The 22,861-nt window shown below is 40.0% G+C and overlaps 1 protein-coding gene across 6 annotated transcripts in view; it reads right to left on the bottom strand.

Annotated features, from left to right (window-relative positions):
• LRRC36 (leucine rich repeat containing 36) overlaps positions 1-22,861 on the bottom strand; it is an 86,546-nt gene that overhangs the window by 54,692 nt on the left and 8,993 nt on the right. For 3 of the 6 annotated variants that reach the window (XM_005664430.2, XM_005664433.2, XM_003126942.4), the window contains exons 2-3: positions 4,739-4,866; positions 232-424 (exon numbers count right to left, since the gene is read on the bottom strand). In XM_005664430.2, coding sequence (XP_005664487.2) covers positions 232-424; positions 4,739-4,866 — 321 coding nt within the window. Of the gene's footprint in view, positions 1-231; positions 425-4,738; positions 4,867-17,302; positions 17,344-22,861 lie in introns of those variants that run through there. The other 3 variants (XM_021094075.1, XM_005664436.2, XM_021094076.1) reach the window with 2 other exon arrangements.

Here is a 22,861-nt window from a genome sequence, read left to right as displayed (position 1 = left end):
GTGAACCCATTAACTGAAGAAAACTAAAGCTGGAAGTAACTGATAAAATCATAAACTGTCATTCAATAAACAATAAAAAGACTTGTCATACATCCTGACAACACAAACGAGTTACATAAATATTGACAAATATATCCTGGCAGTCCACACTCTGAGCCAACATCCAAAGGTTAGGAGGAAGCTGGTTTAAAGTAAGATTCTGGGGCAAAGAACAGGGGAGGAGGGTCTCACCCAGTTTCTCCAGAGTTTGTAGCATGTACACAGCAAAGAGCCTATAATCTGTATCTTTCCTGACAACAGGATTGAGTCTCAAATCTAGTTCTTTGAGGAAGGGTAAAGGCTGTAGGCGGGACACCTCCACTAATGAAGGAATGTTGTTATAATATAAATTCAGGTCTTGGAGTGAACATAAATACTGGATGCCCTGCAAGGAAAAGACCACATTGTGAAACTGCACATTGGGAAGGACGAGGAATCTCTCAGAAAAAGGTGGAAATACAACTATAACTTTCCATCCTTAAATAAAACTTTCCATCCTTAAATAGTTACCTGAGTCACACATGAGAAAGGCAGTGTTGAAATTCCCGTTTAGTTGCCTGAGAATAAGAATGCTGCAACCCATGGGCACTGGATGTACTACCTATACATTAAGTAGTTCATAGATCGGATACATTGCCTGCTTTATAAATTTTGACATCTAAATATCTGCTGCCAATTTTCTACTTCTGTTACCCCCCATCACTCTCCCAATGCAATCCTTCCCGGTGGTAGCCAGGCCAAGTCACCTTTGCCCTTCTCTCACCCTTGCCACACCACTTTGCTGAACCCAGAAGCTCTTCCACTTAAAAGAGGGAGGGAGGCAAAAGAGATGGTTCTGGAGAGAAGGGCATGGAAAAAAAATTAAGTGTGTATGCATATGTTATTATATCTCAAGAACTCACTTTGAGGGTCAATGGATGCCAAGACAAAACTTCCCTACTGGACCAGTTTGGAGCCCCTTTTGTCCGTATTTCCCCCTTTAGAGTTACTGCTCCCTATCCTCCAGTCGGTTACTTCTTGGTAGAAACATTCTTCCTTCTTCTGTTCTCCTTCTGTGGACTGAACATCCTCATCCTTCTACTTCTCTAGCAACAGTACAGTCAGATCTGGGAAACTTAGGAGGAAAAGCCACAATTTTCCTTCCTTGCTAAAACCTCCTATTGAAAATAATTGCTTAATTTTCATGTATTTGACGAATTAGGTGCTTTTGCCCAATGCCAAATTTCAGGGCAATATTTCAAAACATGTTCATATATGTATAATCATATACTTCCAATGGTAAAAATGTTTACCATAAAAGGAACTCTGTCATTGAGTTATTTCAGAAAGGTAAAATTATTTTCCATCATATATTTATAAAATAATGTTCTTATTCTTCTCTCATTTAAAATTACCCTTTTTGGAGTTCCTGCTGTGGCACAGTGGGTTAGGAATCCAACTGCAGTGGCTTGGGTCACTGCAGAGGCACAGGTTCAATCCCCGGTCCAATGTACAGTGGGTTAAAGGATTCAGCATTGCGGAGTTCCCTTTGTGGCTCAGCAGTTAAGGAACCCGACTAGAATCCATGAGGACATGGGTTCGCTCCCTGGCCTCACTCAGTGGGTTAAGGATCTGGCTTTGCTGTGAGCTGTGGTGTAGGCTGGCAGCTACAGCTCCAATTCAACCCCTAGCCTGGGAACCTCCATATGCCGCGGGTGCAGTCCTAAAAAGACAAAAAATTTAAAAACAAATAAAATAAAATTATCCTTTTTACTGCAGAAAGTTTAGGAAAGCTCAAAGATATATTCAAAACATTTTTTTCCTTTTTTTTTTTTTTTTTTTTTGTCTTTTGTCTTTTTAGAGCTGCACCCGCAGCATATGGAGGTTCCCAGGCCCAGCCTACGCCACAGCCTCAGCAATGCCAGATCTGAGTCAGGTCTGCAACCTACACCACAGCTCATGGCAACGTTGGATCTTTAACCCACTGAGCAAAGCCTGGGATTGAAGCTGCAACCTCATGGTTCCTAGTTGGATTGGTTTCTGCTGCGCCACAGTGGGAACTCCCAAAACATTTCTGAATAGAACCCTGTTTACAGTTTGATACGTTTCGGGAGTTCCCGTTGTGGCGCAGTGGTTAACGAATCCGACTAGGAACCATGAGGTTTCGGGTTTGGTCCCTGCCCTTGCTCAGTGGGTTAACGATCCGGCGTTGCCGTGAGCTGTGGTGTAGGTTGCAGACACGGCTCGGATCCCGAGTTGCTGTGGCTCTGGTGTAGGCCGGTGGCTACAGCTCCCATTGGACCCCTAGCCTGGGAACCTCCATATGCCGCGGTAGTGGCCCAAGAAAAGGCAAAAAGACAAAAAACAAAAAACAAACAAAAAAAAAATACAGTTTGATATGTTTCTTTCTGGCTTTTTCAGTTTCATTAACTTCTACACTGGGAAAGGATCAATGGTCAGGAGTAGTTATCAGTGCTTCTGGCTTCACACTCAGGGCAGTACACCATCAGGACTGGCTTTAAATGTCTCATGTTTCAGTTCAAGTAATTTTTAACATCCCAGTGTAAAAGTCAAGGAAATAATTTGTCTTCCTCTCACATTTCCCATTTGGCATGAATTCATGTATTCCCCACTGCTCTGCTAGAAATAATTACAAAACAATCCCTCCACCCCAGGAAAGTTAAGCAAAATGAGATGAATATATGCAGAGATAAATCATAAATGCAAAAAATTTAGAACACTAACATTTACTAAATGCTTTTATATGCCAAACATTGTATCAGAGTTTTACATATGTTCTATTTAATTACATGTGCTAATTTCATTAATCTTCACAACAGTTTTCAGCCAATTTACAGAAATGCAAAGAAAGGGAGTACAAAAACAAATTAAAGCAATATTCACTCGGGTTTTTTTTAGTCTGAAAAGAATAAACAGATAAAAATACATATGAGGAGACCTAGGCAACTCTGTACTAATACCTTCTGAAATTGGTGTGCCAAATACAAATGGCTGTTATCAAAGAGTCTAAAGACCAAGTTCAACTTGGAATTTCTGCTTTTAGAATCCTAGCTGGAAATTTGATCTAGCTTGAATTTCCTGTTTTAGGGCCCTTAGTTTTAGACCTCAAGATTGTGTCTGGTTTGTGTTGAAAAGTCTTCCCTGGGAGTCCCCATTGTGGTGCCGCAGAAACTAATCCAACTAGTTTCCATGAGGATGAGGGTTCGATCCCTGGCCTCACTCAGTGGGAATCTGGGGTTTCCATGAGCTGTGGTGCAGGTTGCAGCCATAGCTTGGATCCCAAGTTGCTGTAGCTGTGGTGCAGGCCAGTAGCTCCAATTCGACCCTTAGTGTGGGAACTTCTATACGCTGTGGGTGCGGGCCTAAAAAGCAAAAAATAAATAATAAAAAGAAATTTTTAAGTTTTCCCCAAGAAATGAAAAACTGGTGGAATAATCTAGATCATTAACCAATCCTAGATAGTACCTCTAAGTCTCTTGCTTTTAGTCTTGCAAAGAGGGGCTTTACCAAGACAGACCCATAGCTGGGCAAAAAGGGAAAAGTATAAGAAATACCACTTGGGTGGGGGTCTACACAAAGAAAACAAAATTTGCATCTCCATGTGTACACATGTTTATGTTTGTAGAGCTCTCTCTGTGTTTTTGTTAATCCTCACACATTCCTCTTAAGCATGCTCCCACCTATTTTCCTGAATTTCCCTCTGTTCCACCATCCCCTGGCTTAGAAAATTTTTTTATTTTATTTTTTTTTTCAAGACCAATCATTTCCTCCTTACTCCTAGGAAAAAACTCACAGTAACAACTTAAGCCAGTGTTTCTCCATGTGTGTTTTGTGCACCAATATCATCAGAACCCCCTGGGAATGTCCTGAGCAGGCCATAGATTTATTAACTCAGAATCTCTCTCAGAAGAGGGACTAAGAGGAGTTCCCGTCGTGCTGCAGTGGTTAACGAATCCGACTAGGAACCATGAGGTTGCGGGTTCGATCCCTGGCCTTGCTCAGTGGGTTAAGGATCTGGCGTTGCCATGAGCTGTGGTGTAGGTTGCAGACACGGCTCAGATCCCGAGTTGCTGTGGCTCTGGCGTAGGCCAGCGGCTACGGCTCCAATTCAACACCTAGCCTGGGAACCTCCATATGCCAAGAAATAGCAAAAAGAAAAAAGAAAAAAAAAAAAAAAAAGAGGGACTAAGAATCTGTTCTTACAAGTGCTCCTCATAATTTTTTTTTTTTTAATTTTTTGGCTGCCCCTCAGCATATGGAGTTCCCAGGCTAGGGATCAGATCCAAGCTGCAATTCCAACCCATGTCACAGCTGAGGCAACGTCAGATCCTTAACCCACTGTGCCAGACAGGGGATCAAACCAACCTGCGTCCCAGCGCTCCCAAGACACTGCCAATGCCATTGCACCACAGTGGGAACTCCTCCTATTTTTTTTTTTTAACAGGCATTAAGAATTGTACTATTGCCCTAGGCAGTGATGGACAGTTTTCTCTCAGTATATAAGGAATTTTCAATATTTTCAATATTTTATATTAAAAATGTGAAACATAAAATCAAAGGAATTTTACAGTGAATAATTTAGTTTGGAAACATTTATAAGGAAGATGCTATACTCTCCTGGTTGATATCTTTTATTTATTTCTTCCCATCCAAAAAATAAATTGAGCTGAACTGACTAGTCATAGAATATAGAACTTACCTTCAGGCTAGTGATCAAATTTCTTGATAAATCTAAGGATCGGAGGTTTTTAAAATTTCTGAAGGCATCACCAATGGAATGGATTTTTCCAGCATAAGATCCCTGCAATGAAAGAGACTCCACCAGTTCTGAAAAGAGATCATCAGTAGATACATTATAATCTCCGCTTGGATAAACAGCAGAGTCAGTGAAAACAGGCCTTCCTTCCTCCCATATCTCATCTGTGAAAGGTCCTACATTCAAGGCACATAAGAAGATCAGATCAAAAAAAAAAAAAAGAAGATCAGATCTTCCTTTCAAAAGCAGCAATATAGTCTAATTGTGATGCCATGCCTTGATTTTACTGAACACTTGAGTTTCTCTAATTACCCTGAAGGATGTAGTAAAAGTCTCTCCCAAAGTTCTCAAAACAAACAAATCCAGCAATCTCATTAATAGAATTTAGCCCTATAGATAATCCTCACAACATTTTGTCAGGATATATAGTATACACCACAAGGATATCAATTGCAGAAAGGTTTTAGGATAGTGAAAAGGAAGGAAAGGAAGAAGGGAGAAGGGACAGAGGGAAGGAAAAAGGAGGCAGAGAGAGAAGGAAGGAGGGAGGAATAAAAAGAAGAAAAAGAAGACTGTCAAAGGCCCCGTAAAGTTGAAAAGTAAAACTAGATGGCTGAAGTAGCAGCTCACTGATACAATGGACAATGCACTAGACTCGTGACCTTGTACAAGTCAGTTAATTTCTCTGTGCATTGGTTTCCTCGTTTGTAAAATGGAGATAATAATAGTACTTACCTCATAAGATGCTTTAGGGATTAAATGAATATGTGTGTGTACACATATATACAAACAGAAAACTTATAATAGTCCTGACACATTTGCTATATACATGTTAATTATTATTGTTATGTAGTCATTAAAAGGAATGAATGAGATTGATTTGTAGATGCTTATATGAAAAGATTTCTAAGACATTAAGTGAGGGAAAAGCATGATTTGTGTATGTATGACCGTTTTAAAGAATATATATTTGTGTGGAGTTCCTGTCTTGGCACAGTGATTAATGAATCTGACTAGGAACCATGAGGTTGCAGGTTCAATCCCTGGCCTCGCTCAGTGGGTTAAGAATCCGGCATTGCTATGAGCTGTGGTGTAGGTCACAGACGCGGCTCAGATTCCGTGTTGCTGTGGCTCTGGCATAGGCCGGTGGCTACAGCTCTGATTCGACCCCTAGCCTGGGAACCTCCATATGCCATGGGAGCGGCCCTAAAAAAAAGACAAAAAAAAAAAAGAGAATATATATGTGTGTATGTACATATATGTAAGTATATATGTGTATGGTGTATAAAACACATACACACACACACACATATATATATATATATACTAGATTTCTTTTCTTTTTTCTTTTTTGCTTTTCAGGGCCGCACTTGCGGCATATGGAAGTTTCCAGGTGAGGGGTCAAATCGGAGCTTCAGCTGTCAGCCATAGCCACAGCACCGTGGGATTAGAGCCGCATCTGCAACCTACACCACAGCTCACAGTCAGACCGGATCCTCAACCCACTGAACAAGGCCAGGGATCAAACCCACATCCTCATGGATCCTAGTCAGGTTCTTTAACTGCTGAGCTATGAAGGGAACTCCCATACTAGATTTCTCATAGTACTGAAAAGGGGAGAACCTCAAAATTGCCAATAGGAACTCACTAGTAAGTGTGGTGGGCCAAACTGAGAACAGCGGCCAAATCTGGAAGGACATTCTGCAATATCCCATTTGGGGCAGTAAAATAAGATCTCAAGATGCTGGAGCAAGGAATTCCCTTCGTGGCACAGTGGAAATGAATCCAACTAGAATCCACGAGGATACAGTTTTGATCCCTGGCCTTGCTCAGTGGGTTGGGAATCTAGCATTGCCATGAGCTGTGGTGTGGGTTGCAGATGCAGCTCAGGTCCCACAGTTGCTGTGGCTATGGCTATGGCTGTGGCTGTGGCTGGCAGCTGTAGCTCTGATTCAACCCCTAACCTGTGAACTTCCATATGCTGCTGCTGAGGCCCTAAAAAGCAAAAAAAAAAAAAAAAAAAAAAAAAAAAAAGATCCTGGAGCAGTCTAGGACCTATACATTATAATAAGTATGAAACTGAAGATTCCTTTCAAGAAAAGACTCATCCTTGTGGGAACAGAATCCACTTTGAGTGGGATAGAGAGAATAGATTCAAAAGAAAGAGAAAGTCCAGATACAAGTCAGGGAGGGAAGATGGCAGATCTCAGGAAACATAAAGTCCTATTTTTTAATACTTGTAAACACAACATAATAGGAAATTCCAAAACTTTGAAACCAGAAAAGCTATTCTGGCTTATTCTTCCCATAAAAAAGTATGCACTTAAAAAAAAAAAAAGACAGGGAGTTCCCATTGTGGCTCAGTGGTTAACAAACCTGACTACGATCCATGAGGATGCAGGTTCAATCCCTGGCTTTGCTCAGTGGGTTGTCATGAGCTGGGGTGTAGGTCTCAGACTTGGCTTGGATCCTGCTTTGCTGTGGCTGTGGTGTAGGCTGGCAGCCATAGCTGTGATTGGACCCCTAGCCTGGGAACTTCCATATGCTGTGGGTGTGGCCCTACAAAGATAAAAAAATAAAATAAAATAAAATGAGACAGAAAAGGATTATATAGTCAAATTTTATGTTATTAAAACAAAAAAAGAGCAGACTGGGAGTTCCCATCGTGGCGCAGTGGTTAACGAATCTGACTAGGAACCCATGAGATTGTGGGTTCGATCCCTGGCCTTGCTCAGTGGGTTAAGGATCTGGCGTTGCTGTGAGCTGTGGTGTGGGTCACAGATGCAGCTTGGATCCCATGTTGCTGTGGCTCTGGCGTAGGCAGGTGGCTACAGCTCCGATTCAACCCCTAGCCTGGGAACCTCCATATACCACAGGAGTGGCCCAAGAAAAGCCAAAAAGACAAAAAAAAAAAAAAAAGAGCAGACTAACAGGCCTAAAGAAAGAAAGCACTCCAGAAACATACATCTGCAAAACAAATTAAAACTGTAACTTAATATTTCAAAGCAACCTAAGAGATGTGATAACAAAATGTAGCAGTTCTCAGAGGTCCCTGAGACATGTACAGAGGTCCATAAAATCAAAACTATTTAAAAAATTATTTTCATAATAATATCAAAACATTAATAGCCCTTTTCACAGTGTTGACATTTGCATGTAAGGTGTAAGAGCAAAAACCATGGTGGCCTTAGGATGAATCAAGGCACTGGCATCAAAGTTCACTCTTAGTCACTGTATTCTTCACCACTGTATTTTTGCGGTTTTTTAAAGCTACTTTCTTTTAAGAATGCCCTTGAAAAATCAGTAAAAATGGTTAAATAAATCTTGACCCTTGCATACATCTTTTTTATATTATGTGACTAAATGGGAAATACACATTGAAATACTCCTCCTGCCTACTGAAGTATGGTGGATGCCTTGAGGGAAAACACTTGTGTGACATTTGAGATGCCAGCTTAATTAGCCATTTTTTTGAAATACCTTTTTTACTTGAAAAATATGACATATTATGGTTATTCAGACTTGAACAGTTGGCAGACATATTCTTGAAAATAAGCAAAGAAAGACTGTCACTTTAGGGAAAAAAAAACAATAGTAACTGTTGTCAGTTATATGATCTTCCAAGCATAAATTATAATTTTGGAAAACTTGTATCTGCGACCATGAACTTGACAGCTTCCCAACATCTAAAGATCTTTCTAGTGAGGAGATTCAAAAAACAATAATAATAAAAAAAAACCCGATAAAACCAAGAGCTGGTTCTTTGAAAGGGTAAACAAAATTCACAAACCTCTGGCCAAACTCACCAAGAAGAGGAGAGAAAGAACTCAAATAAACAAAATAAGAAGTGAAAAAGGCAAAATCTTAACAGATACAGCAGAAATAACAAAAAACCATAAGAGAATACTATGAGTAATTATATGCCAACAAATTTGACAACCTAGAAGAAATGGACAACTTTCTAGTGACATACAGCCCAGCAAAAGTGAATCAAGAAGAAATAGATCAATTGAACAGACTGATCACTAGAAATGAAATTGAATAAGTCATAAAAATACTCCCTACAAATAAAAGTCCAGGACCATATGGCTTCACAGGTGAATTCTACCAAACATACAAGGAAGAACTTATACCCATCCTTCTTAAATTTTTCCAAAAGGTCAAAGAAGAAGGAACACTCCCAAAGACATTCTAATACCAAAACTAGACAAAGATACTACCCAAAAAAGAAAATTATTGTCCAATAGTTTTGATGAATATAGACACAAAAATTCTCAACAAAATTTTAACCAACCAAATCCAACAACATATAAAAAGATAAGGAGTTCCTGTCGTGGCACAGTGGAAACGAATCCAACTAGGAACCATGAGGTTGCAGGTTCAATCCCTGGCCTCGCTCGCTCAGTGGGTTAAAGATCCAGCGTTGCTGTGAGCTGTGGTGTAGGTCACAGATGCAGCTCAGATCTGGAGTTGCTGTGGTTCTGGTGTAGGCTGGCAGCAACAGCTCCAATTAGACCCCTAGCCCGGGAACCTCATATACCAGAGATGTGGCCCTAAAAAGACAAAAAGACAAAAAAAAAAAAAATCATACACCATGACCAAGTGGGATTCATCCCAGGTTCACAAAGATGGTTCAACGTACGCAAATCAATCAACGTCCTGCACCACATTAACAAAAGAAAAGTAAAAAACCACATGATCATATCAATAGATGCAGAAAAAACATTTGACAAAGTCCAACATCCATTCATGATAAAAACTCTTACTAAAGTGGGTATACAGGGAACATATCTTAACACAAAACCCATTTATGACAAACCCACAGCCTATACATAATACTCAATGGAGAAAAACTGAAAGCCTTCCCACTAAAGTCTGGAACAAGACAAGGATGCCCACACTCACCACTTTTATTCAACATAGTACTGGAAGTCCCAGCCACAGAAATCAGACAAACAAAAGAAATAAAAGGTATCCAGAATTGGAAGAGAAGAGGTAAAAATGTCATTGAATGCAGATGACATGACACTATACAGAGAAAACCCTAAGGACTCCACACTAAAACTACTCACACGGATCAATGAATTCAGCCAGGTAGCAGGATACAAGATAAACATTCAGAAATTGGTTGCATTCCTCTATACTAATGAAATATTAGAAAAGTATATAAAAGTACAATGCCTTTAAAAATCACAACCCCAAAAATTAAATACCTAGGAATAAACCTGATCAAGGAGGTGAAAGACTTATATGCTGAGAACTATAATACATTAATCAAGGAAATTAAAGAAGATTCAAAGAAATGGAAAGATATTCCATGCTCCTGGACTGGAAGAATTAATATTGTTAAAATGGCCATACTACCCAAAGCAATCTACAGATTCAAGGCAATCCCTATCCAATTACCCATGATATTTTTCACAGAACTAGAACAAACAATCCCAATATTTATATGGAACAACAAAAGCCCCATAATTGCCAAAGCAATCCTGAGGAACAAAAATCAATTAAGAGGCATAACTCTCCCAGATTTCAGACAATATCACAAAGCTACAGTAATCAAGATAGTGTGGTACTGGTACAAAACAGACATATAGACCAATGCAACAGAATAGAGAACCCAGAATAAATCCAGACACTATGCTCAATTAACCTTCAACAAAGGAGGCAAGGATATAAAATGGAAAAAGGACAGCTTTTTTTAGGAAGTGGTGCTGGGAAAACTGGACAGCTGCATGTAAATCAATGAAACTGGAACACACCATCACACCATGCACAAAAATAAACTCAAAATGGTTTAAAGACTTAAACATAAGGCAAGACACTGTCAAACTCCTAGAAGAGAACATAAACAAAACATTCTTGGCATCAACCATACAAATGTTCTCTTAGGTCAGTCTCCCAAGACAACAGAAATAAAACCAAAAATAAACCAATGGGACCTAATAAAACTGACAAGCTTTTGCACAGCAAAGGAAACCATAAAAAAACCAGAAAGACAACCTCTGGAATGGGAGAAAATAGTTTCAAATTATGCAACTGACAAGGGCTTAATCTCTAAAATATACCAGTAACTTATACAACTCAACAACCAAAAAACCAACAACCCAGTTGGAAAAACGGGCAAGACCTGAATAGACATTTCTTCAAAGAAGATACATGGATGGCCAACATGCGCAGAAGAAATACTCAACATCATTAATTATGAGAGAAATGCAAATCAAAACTTCATTGAGTTACCATCTTACACCAGTCAGAATGGCCATCATTAACTAGTCAGCAAATAACAAATGCTGGAGAGGGTGTGGAGAAAAGGGAATCCTTCTACACTGTTGGTGGGAATGTAAATTGGTACAACCACTGTGGAAAACAATATGGAGTTACCTCAGAAAACTAAATATAGAACTACCCTATGACCCAGCAATCCCACTCCTGGGCATGTATCCTGACAAAACTTTCATTGAAAAAGATACATGCATCCCTACGTTCATAGCAGCACTATTCAAAATAGCCAAGACGTGGAAACAACCTAAATGTCCATCAACAGATCAAAGGATTAAGAAGATGTGGTAAACATACACCGTGGAGTACTACTCAGCTATAAAAAAAGAATAAAATAATGCCATTTGCAGCAACATGGATGGAACTAGCGACTCTCATACTAAGTACAGTAAGTCAGAAAGAGAAAGACAAATACCATGTGATATCACTTATATCTGGAATCTAATATATGGCAGAAATGAACCTTTCTATAAAGAAAAGAAATAAACTCTTGGACTTGGAGAACATGCTTGTGGTTGCTGAGGGAGAGGGAATGGAATGAAATGGGAGTCTGGGGATAGTAGATGCCAACTATTACATTAGGAGTGGATAAGCAATGAGATCCTGCTGCATAGCACAGGGAACTATATTTAGTCACTTGTAATGGAACATGATGGAGGATAATGTGAGAAGAAGAATGTGTGTATATATATATATATGTATATATATATATACACACACACACATATATATATATGACTGGGTCATTTTGCTGTGCAGCAGAATTGACAGAATAATGCAAATCAACTATAATAGAAAAAATAAAAACCTAAAAAATTGAAAAAATAAAGATCTTTCTATTGAGATTTGTGATATTAACAAACGTGATTTTTTAAATGTTACATTATGAAAATGTTCGATATTTGGAAGATCGACATAACTCAGTGAGTTAATACTTTTCAAATGATGAATGCATGATGTTACAAAATCATGCATGGATAAAAGATTCATTTAAGGAGTTCCCGTCGTGGCTCAGTGATTAACGGATCCGACTAGGAACCATGAGGTTGCGGGTTCGATCCCTGGCCTTGCTCAGTGGGTTAAGGATCCAGCATTGTTGTGAGCTGTGGTGTGGATCACAGACGAGGCTCGGATCCTGCGTTGCTGTGGCTCTGGCATAGGCCAGTGGCTACAGCTCTGATTAGATCCCTGGCCTGGGAACCTCCATATGCCGCAGGAGCAGCCCTAGAAAAGGCAAAAAGACAAAAAAAAAAAAAAAAGAAAGAAAGATTCATTTAAACGCAGGATGTACCAATGGGTTTTAATACAACAGAGTACACAAATTCATTGATACAGTTTCAGATTCCACATACAGCTAAACCTTGGGAAACTACCACTTGCTCAGTTTTCACATCATTTCAAAGAAGAATACTCACTGAAAAGGCTATTTAAATGCCTCCCTTTTCCAACTGCATATCTATATGAGGCATGACCATACACACACATGCACACACACGTTTCAACCAAAGCAACATATCATAACAGATTTAACAAAGAAGCAGATATGAGAATCTGGATGTTTTCAATTAAGACATAAAAAATATTACCTATGTTAACATGTAATGGGTATATTATGGTTATCTCTTAACGAATTAATAATTAAATATTTTTGGAAGTTTCTTTGTGGTGCAGAGGGTTAAGAATCTGGCATTGTGGAGTTCCCGTCGTGGCGCAGTGGTTAACGAATCCGACTAGGAACCATGAGGTTGCGGGTTCGGTCCCTGCCCTTGCTCAGTGGGTTAACGATCCGGCATTGCCGTGAGCTGTGGTGTAGATTGCAGACGCGGCTCAGATCCCGCGTTGTTGTGGCTCTGGCATAGGCCGGTGGCTACAGCTCTGATTCGACCCCTAGCCAGGGAACTTCCATATGCCTCGGGTGCAGCCCTAAAAAAGACAAAAAAAAAAAAATTGTCTCTTTCAGTTTTAAACATGATAAATATAAGTAGATATAATTCACTAGCATTAGCAAAAGCTCCTTGAAGCCCTAAACAATTTTTTAAGAGTGTGAAGAAATCCTGATATCAAAAATCTGAGAATTGGGGCCCGTTGTGGCTCAGTGGTTAGCAAATCTGACTAGGAACCATGAGGTTGCGGGTTCGATCCCTGCCCTTGCTCAGCAGGTTAAGGATCCAGTATTGCCGTGAGCTGTGGTGTAGGTCGAAGACTTGGCTTGGATCCCGAGTTGCTGTGGCTGTGGTGTAGGATGGCGGCTACAACTCCAATTAGACCCCTAGCCTGGGAACCTCCATATGCCACAGGAGCGGCCCTACAAAAGGCAAAAAAGACACAAAAAAAAGAAAAAAAAAGTTTGAGAATTACTGAAAAATGTAAATTAGAATTAGAAAATTTCAGAAAGATCATTGGAAAATGAAGGAAGACTCAAAAATAGAGAAAATGGAACTCACAAAAAAAATAAAAATAAAAGGTCACTTAGTCAAAAACCTCAAAACCCAAGGGGTTCCCTAGTGCCCCAAGTGTTGTCATTGCTATGGGTTGCTGCCGTGCATACCATGGGTGTGGCCAAAAAAGCCTGACCCCCATACCCCAAAACCAAACAAACAATAGAACAATTCTATTTCTAAGTATATACCCAAAAGAACTGAAACCAAGGACTCTAACAGATATGTGTACAACCATGTTCACAGCAGTTTTATTCAAAGGACCCAAAAGGTAGAAACAACCCAAATGCCCACCAATAGATGAATGGATAAACAAAATGTGGTTTATATCCATACAATATAATATTACTTAGCTCATAGAAAAGGAATGATGTTCCAATAAGTTATTTGTAGATATCAACAAAATGATTATCTAAAGTTTATGTGGAAAGCCAACACAACAATGAAGAAGAAAAACAGAATACTAATACTACCTGACTTCAAATCTTAACTGCATTGCTCTAATAATCAAGACAGTGTGGTGTTAGAAGAAAAAAAAAGATCAATGAGTTCTCATTCTGTCTCAGTAGGTTAAGAACCCGACTGGTATTCATGAGGATGTGTGTTTGATCCCTGGCCTCCTTCAGTGGGTTGATTCAGCACTGCCAAAAGCTGCAGAGCAGGTTACAGACACAGCTCAGATCTGGCATTGCTCTGGCTGTGGAATAGGCTAGCAGCTGCAGCTCCAATTCAATCCATATCCCGGGAACTTTCATATGACGCAGGTACAGTCCTGAAAAAAAGAAAAAAAGAAAAATCAATGGATAGACTAGAGAGCCCAGAAGTAGACCTACACAAGTATAGCCCACTGATCTTTGACAAAGAAGCAAAGTCAATTCAGTGGAAAAAGAACAGCCTTTCAACAAATGGAGCTAGAACAACTGGATATCTACATGCTCAAAGAAATTTGGACACTGACCAAATGAGAATTATAACTCTCATAAAAATTAATTAAAATGGACCTAAATATAAAACAGAAAACTATAAACCTTCTAAAAGATAACACAGATGAAAATCCAGATGACCCTGGGTTTAGCAATAAATCTTGAATACAACGCTAAAGGCATGATCCATGAAAGAAAAACTTGAGAAGTGGGATTTCATTAAAATTTAAAACTGCTCTGCAAAAGACATTGGAGAACTTTTAAGAGCCTGAAGAGATAAGACACAGAGTGGAAGAAAATACATGCAAAACAGAAAGCTGATAAAGGAGTGGTATTCAAACTATTCAAAGAACTCTTAAAATTCAACAATAAGAAAACAAACAATCCAATTAAAAAATTTGTCAAAAGACTTGAATTGACCCCTCACCAAAGAAGACATACAGATGGCAAATAAACATATGAAAAGATGCACAACGCAATAAGCCATTAGGAAACTGCAAATCACAACAATAACAAGATACCACTATACACTTTTTGGAATAGCCAAAATCCAAAACACTGACAACTCCAAATATTGATGAAGATGTGGGATATCTTTGTCAGTTTGCGCTGCTCTAACAAAATATTACAGACTGGGTGGCTTATAAATAACTAACATTTACTTCTCAAAGTTCTGGAGACTGAAAGTTCAAGATCAGTGTGCCAGCACGGTCAGGTTCTGATGAAAGCCTTCTTCCAGGCTACAGACTGCCTAATTCTTGATGTATCCTCACATCTGGAAAGGGGCAAGGACACTTCCTCTCTGTTCTCTTTTATAAGGTCATTAACCTTTTTAGGAGGGCCTTCATGACCTAATCACCTCCCAGAGGCCCCCACCTCTTAATACCATCACATTACGCCTTAGGATTTCAACATATGAATTTGTTAGCAGGGGTTAGGGGTGGACACAATCAGACTATAGCATGGGGCAACAGGAACTCTCATTCATTGCTAGTGGAATGCAATTATATAAATAGCCACTTTGGAAGATAGTTTGGCAGTTTCTTACAAAACTAAACATGGCTTTCACCATATGATCTATCAATTATGCTCCTTGGTATTTACTTGAATGAGCTGAAAGTTTATGCCCACACAGAAACCTGCACGTGAATTTTTATGGCAGCCACATTCATAATTGCCACAACTTAGGAACATTTACTTATTGAAGATATCTTTCAAAAGTAAATGAATAAAAATAAAACTATAGTATATTCACATAATGGAATATTATTGAGCAATAAAATGAGTCATCGATCAAGCCATAGAAAGACAAGGAGTCCTAAATACACTTTACTAAGTGAAAGAAGTCAGTCTGAAAAGGTTACACATGTATAATTTCAACTATATAACATTCTGAAAAAGGCAACATTAAAAAGATCAGTGATGTACAGGATGATGACTACTTAATAATACTGTATTGTATATTTGAAAGCTGCTAAGATATTAGATCTTAAAGTTGTCATTGCAAAAAAAAATATTTTTGTAACTATGTAAGATGACAAATGTTACCCACCTATTGTGGTGATCATTTTGCAATGTATACAAACATCAAACCATTATGTTGTACACTTGAAACTAATTTAATGTTATATGTCAATTATACCTCAATTGAAAGATTTTTTAAAATTTAAAGAATCAGGAGTTACAATAGTGGTTCAGTGGTTAATGAACCTGACTAGTTTCCATGAGGAATGAGGGTTTCATCTCTGACCTCGGTCAGGGGGTTAAGAATCCAGTGTTGTCGTGAGCTGTGGTGTAGGTGGCAGATGCAGCTTGGGTCTCGAGTTGCTGTGGCTGTGACTGTGGTGTAGGCTGGCAGCTACAGCTCTGATTTCACTCCCAGCCTGGGAACCTCCATATGCCACTGATGTGGTCCTAAAAAGAAAAAAAAAAAAAAACATTTAAAGAACCAGTGGGTGCCAGGGGTTACATACTATATGATTATAACTATATGACATTCTGAAAAAGTCAACAGGAGAAAGGTCAGTAGTTGCCCGGGATTCAGGGGAGAGGGAGAGATGAAGAGGTGGCGCATAGGAGATTTTTTAAGGCAGTGAAACTACTCTGTTGATACTATAATGATGGACATATATTTGTCAAAATCCATATTTGTGATCCCTAATATAAGCTATAGACTTTAGTTAATAATAATGTATTATTATTGGCTAATCAATCATAACAAATATACCACACAAATGCAAGATATTAACAATAGGGGAAACTGGAGTTCCTGTCGTGGCTCAGAAGAAATGAATCTGACTAGCACCCACAAGGACGTAGGTTCTATCCTTGGCCCTACTCAGTGGGTTAAGAATCCAGCATTGCCCTGAGCCATGGTGTAGGCCAGCAGCTGTAGCTCCAATATGACCCCTAACCTGGAAACCTCCATATGCCACAGGTGTGGCCCTTAAAAGGCAAAAACAAACAAAAAAACCAACAGGGGAAACTGTAAGGGGATGTGGGTGTGATGAGGGGAAAAGTATACTGGAACTCTTTGCACCTTTTTTTTTTTCTTTGCACTTTCTGATCAATTTTTTTATAGACCTAAAACTGCTTTAAAAATTAAAGTCTATTAAATAGGATTAAGATGGCAGAACAGAAGGACTGGAGCTCAATTTCTCTCATAAAAACAACAAAATTACAACCAGATGCTGAACAACCCTCAAGCAAATGGACTGGAAACTTTCAAAAAGATATCCTATTCCAGAAAACAAAGATGAGGTCATATCAAGGGGTAGGAGGGACGATTACAAGATATAAGCAACCCCATACCTCCCAGGTGGGAAGCTCACAGACTGGAAAGCAACTGTATAACAGAGACTCACCTACAGGAGTGAGAGTTCTGAGCCCCACGTCAACTCCCCACGCCTAGGGATCTGGCATTGGGAGAAAGAGCCCCTGAAGCATCTGGCAATGAAGGCCAGTGGGGCTTGTGCGCAGGAGTTCCACGGGACTGGGGGAAACAGAGACCCCATTCTTGAAAGGCGCACACAGACTTTCATGTGCACTGGGTCCCAGGGCAAAGCGGAGGCTCCATAGGAATTTGGCTCGGACCTGACTGCAGTTCTTGGAAGATCTCCTGGGAAAACAGGGCGTGCCTGTGGCTCATTACAGGGGAAGGCAAAGCGCTAGAGAATATTCATCAGTGTGTTTCTCTGGTGGTGGCCATTTTGGGGAAATCTGGCCCCACCCATCAGCACTGAGAAACCCCAAGCCAAACAATAATCTAGGTGGGATCACAGCCCCACCCATTAGTAAAGAGGCTGCCTAAAGACCCCGGAGCACCCCCCACCCCAGCTGCCTGTAATCTCGCTCAGAGACAAAGGCCCATCCACCAGAGGGATACGAATCAGCACCACCTACCAGTGGGCAGTCACCAGTCCTTCCCATCAGGAAGCCTACAGCAAGCCCCCGTACCAACTTCAGCCACAAGGGGGGCAGACATCAGAAATAAGAGAGGGTAGATGGAAATCCTGTGAAATTGGATTGTTATGATCATTATACAACTACAGATGTGATAAATTCATTTGAGTAATAGAAAAAAAAAAAAGAAGAGAGGCTACAACTCTACTGTCTGCAAAAAGGACACCACACCAAAAACCTATAAAAATGAAAAGGCAGAGAACTATAACTCAGATAAGGGAGAAAAAAATTAAAGTCTATCAATAGGAGTTCCCGTCATGGCGCAGTGGTTAACGAATCCGACTAGGAACCATGAGGTTGCGGGTTCCATCCCTGGCCTTGCTCAGTAGGTTAAGGATCTGGCGTTGTCGTAAGCTGTGGTGTAGGTTGCAGATGCGGCTTGGATCCCACGTTGCTGTGGCTCTGGCGTAGGCGGGTGGCTACAGCTCCAATTGGACCCCTAGCCTGGGAACCTCCATATACCACGGGAGAGGCTCAAGAAAAGGCAAAAAGACAAAAAAAAAAAAAAAAAGAGAGAGAGAGAGAGAGAGAGAAAGAAAAAGTCTATTAATAAAGAAGAATTTTTTAAAGGAATGAAGTACTCTTTGTGCTAAAATACGGATGAACCTTCATGATACCATGCTAAGAGAAAAAAGGCAGACAAAAAAGGCCATATATTGGAGTTCCCGTCATGACGAAGTGAAAACAAATCTGACTAGGTATCATGACGTTGCCGGTTCAATCCCTGACCTTGCTCAGTGGGTTAGGATCTGGCATTGCCATGAGCTGTGGTATAGGTCACAGACACAGCTTGGATCTGATGTGGCTGTGGCTGTGACAGGCAACTATAGCTCGAATTGGACCCCTAGCCTGGAAACCTCTGCATGCCTCAGGTGTGACCCTAAAAAGCAAAAAAAGGAAAGAAAGAAAGAAAAGGCCACATATTGTATGATTCCATTGGTATGATATGAACAAGCAAATCCTTAGACACAGAAAGCAAATCAGTGGTTGCCAGGGGCTGGGGGAGCTAGAAAGGACTGACTACCTAATGGGTATGGAGTTTCTGTTGGGTTGATGAAAACGTTCTGGAACTAGACAGTGGTGATGGTTGTGCAATGTACTGACACTAAATTGTAAACGTTAAAATTGTTTTTTGCCTTCTTAGGGTTGCACCTGAGGCATATGGAGGTTCCCAGGCTAGGGGTCGAATTGGAGCTGTAGCCGCTGGCTTACACCACAGCCACAGCAATGCCAGATCCAAGCTGCATCTGCAACCTACACCACAGCTCATGGCAACGCTGGATCCTTAACCCACTGAGCAAGGCCAGGGATTGAACCTGTGTCCTCATAGATCCTGATCAGATTCATTTCCGCTGAGCCATGACGGGAACTCCTGTGTACTTTAAATTTTATAAGATGTGAATTATATCTCAAAAAAAGCCAAAAAAAAAAAATTCCTGACTTTGAGGGAAGCATGTTGGGAGTGCTGTAGTATGCAATGATCTAATACACTGAGAATCTTGTTACCATGGGACAAAAGCTAAAGTTTGTTATGATTTCTATCAGTGCCCTGCTGCATTTCTCATGCCTTTCACTGCAGTCTATTTTGAAGAGCAGACATTTTAGCATTTTAAAAGGGAATCAAAATTATCAATCAAATGATAAACTGCCACAAGGACAGGCATCTTTTAGGATCCATAGAAAGCACAGGTCTTAAGAAATTATGCACTTGGTTTCAATGGTTATAAAGAAAGTGAGGAGTTCCTGTCGTGGAGCAGCGGAAATGAATCCAACTAGGAACCATGAGGTTTTGTGTTCAATTCCTGGACTCGCTCAGTGGTTTAAGGTTCTGGAGTTGCTGTGATCTGTGGTGTAGGTCACAGATGAGGCTCGGATTCTTCATTGCTGTGGCTGTGGTGTAGGCCAGCAGCAACAGCTCTATTTGGACCTCTAGCCTGGGATCTTCCATATGCTGAGGGTGCGGCCCTAAAAAAAACCAAAAACCAAAAGTGAAGACAGGAAGTTCCCATTGTGGCTCAGAGGTAACAAGCCGGACTAGTATCCAAGAGGTATAGGTTCGATCCCTGGTCTCACTCCGTGGGTTAAGGATCCAGCATTGCCGTGAGCTGTGGTGTAGGTTGCAGACACGGCTTGAATCCTGCGTTGCTGTGGCTGTGTCATAGGCTGGCGGCTACAGCTCCAATTTGACCCCTAGCCTGGGAACATCCATATGCCTCAGGTAAGGTCCTAAAAAGCAAAAAAAAAAAAAAAAAAGAAGAAGAAAGAAAAAAAGAAAGTGAAGACAAACATATTAGAGAACAAATCAAACACTGCCCATCACAGATGTCAAGAACACAGAAGGATCTTTCAATTTTACTGTATGGGCTACAATAACCCCAATGGGCAAAAATATGCTTTATTCATGAAAATATCAAGTTATCCCTTTATAGAAAACCATTTATAGTTCACTTGGGAACTGCATTCATAATCTTTTTTTTTTTTTTGTCTTTTTGTCTTTTTAGGGCTGCACCCTCAGCATATGGAGGTTCCCAGGCCAGAGGTCGAATCAGAGCTACAGCGGCTGGCTACACCACAGCCACAGCAACACAGGATCTGAGGCACGTCTGTGACCTATACCACAGCTCACGGCAATGCTGGATCCTTAACCCACTGAGTGAGGCCAGGGATCAAACCTGCAACCTCATGGTTCCTAGTCGGATTCATTTCTGCTGTGCCACGATGGGAACTCCTGGCATTCATAAACTTCAATAAAGTTTATTTATAATTATGATGAAAGAGTTTCAAATAAAACTTAATACAAAAAAGCCTCTGGATCAACCTGACAGATCTGCCACTAGCCAAATTTGGGACAGGTTCAGGATCAATTATAATAACTCCAATGGATTAAATATACAAAAAACATTTAAATCCATGTGTTTATAAAGTTATTAAGAAAATGACCATGACTCCTCAACAAAATACTAGCAAACTGCATCCAACAATACATTAAAAGGATTATACATCATGATCAAGTGGGATTTATCCCAGGGATGCAAGGGTTCTTCAATATCCGCAAATCCATCAGTGTGATACACCACATTAACAAACTGAAGAATAAAAACCATATGATCCTCTCAATAGATGCAGAAAAATCCTTTGACAAAATCCAATACCCATTTCTGATAAATCCCTTCAGAAAGTGGGCATAACGGGAACCTACCTCAACATGATAAAGACCATATATGACAAACCCACAGTGAACATCATTCTCAAGTGAAAAGCTGAAAGAATTCCTGCTGAGATCAGGAACAAGACAAGGATGTCCTCTCTTACCACTACTCTTCAACATAGCACACAGCAATCAGAGAAGTAAAAGAAATAAAAGGAATCGAAATTGGAAAGGAAGAAGTAAAACTATCACTATTTGCAGATGACATGATGCTATACCTAGAGAATCCTAGACTCTACAAGAAAACTGTTAGAGCTCATCCACGAATTTGGCAAAGTTGCAGGATACAAAATCAATACACAGAAATCGATGGCATTACTATACACTAACAATGAAAGAGCAGAAAGAGAAATTAGGGAAGCAACCCCATTTACCATCTCATCCAAAAGAATAAAATACCTAGGAGTAAACCTACCTAAAGAGACAAAAGACCTGTACTCTGAAAACTATAAGCAACTGATGAAAGAAATCAAAGATGACACAAATAGATGGAAAGATATACCATGCTCTTGGATTGGAAGAGTCAATATTGTCAAAATGACTATACTACCTAAGGCAATCTACAGATTCAATGCAATCCCTATCAAACTACCAAGGACATTTTTCGCAGAACTCGAACAAAATATTTTAAAGTTTGTTTGGAAGCACAAAAGACCCAGAATAGCCAGAGACATCCTGAAAAAGAAAAATGGAGCTGCAGGAATCAGGCTCCCGGACTTCAGACTATACTACAAAGCAACAATCATCAAAACTGCATAGTACTGGCACAAAGACAGAAATATAGATCAGTGGAACAGGACAGAAAGCCCAGAATTAAACCCACGCACCTACAGCCAACTCATCTATGACAAAGGAAGCAAGAATATACAATGGAGAAAGGAGAGCTTGTTCAATAAGTGGTGCTGGGAAAACTGGACAGCCACATGGAAAAGAATGAGATTAGATCACTCCCTAACACCATACACAAAAATAAACTCAACATGGATTAAAGACCTAGATATAAGACCAGACACTATAAAACTCCTAGAGGAAAACATAGTTCAAACACTCTCTGACATAAATGACAGCAACATCTCATATCCACCTCTCAGAGTATTGACAACAAAAACAAAAATAAACAAATGAGACATAACCAAACTTCAAAGTTTCTGCGCAGCAAAGGAGACCCTAAATAACACAAAAAGACAACCCACAGAATGGGAGAAAATCTTTGCAAGTGAATCGACTGACAAGGGATTAATCTCCTAAATTTATAAACAACTTCTGCAGCTCCATACCAAAAAAACAAATAACCCCATCAAAAAATGGGCAGAAGATCTAAACAGACAGTTCTCCAAAGAAGACATACAGATGGCCGAGAAACACATGAAAAGATGTTCAACATCACTCATTATGAGAGAAATGCACATCAAAACCATGATGAGGTACCACCTTACACCAGCCAGAATGGCCATCATCCAAAAGTGTACAAACAATAAGTGCTGGAGACAGTGTGGAGAAAAAGGAACCCTAGCACACTGTTGGTGGAATTGTAAATTGGTGCAACCACTGTGGAAAACAGTACAGAGATTCCTCAGAAAACTAAAAACAGAACTACCATTTGATCCAGCAATCCCACTCTTGCGCATCTATCCGGAGAAAAACATGACTCGCAAAGACACATGTACTCCGATGTTCATTGCAGCACTCCTTGCAATAGCCAAGACATGGAAACAACCTAACTGTCCATCGACAGAGGAGTGGATCAAGAAGA

The sequence above is a fragment of the Sus scrofa genome, chromosome 6 (genome assembly GCF_000003025.6).
Source record: "Sus scrofa isolate TJ Tabasco breed Duroc chromosome 6, Sscrofa11.1, whole genome shotgun sequence".
NCBI classification, from domain to species: Eukaryota; Metazoa; Chordata; class Mammalia; order Artiodactyla; family Suidae; genus Sus; species Sus scrofa.
The sequence above is the reverse complement of the archived record's forward strand: the minus strand, read 5'-3'. Positions and strand labels throughout refer to the sequence as shown.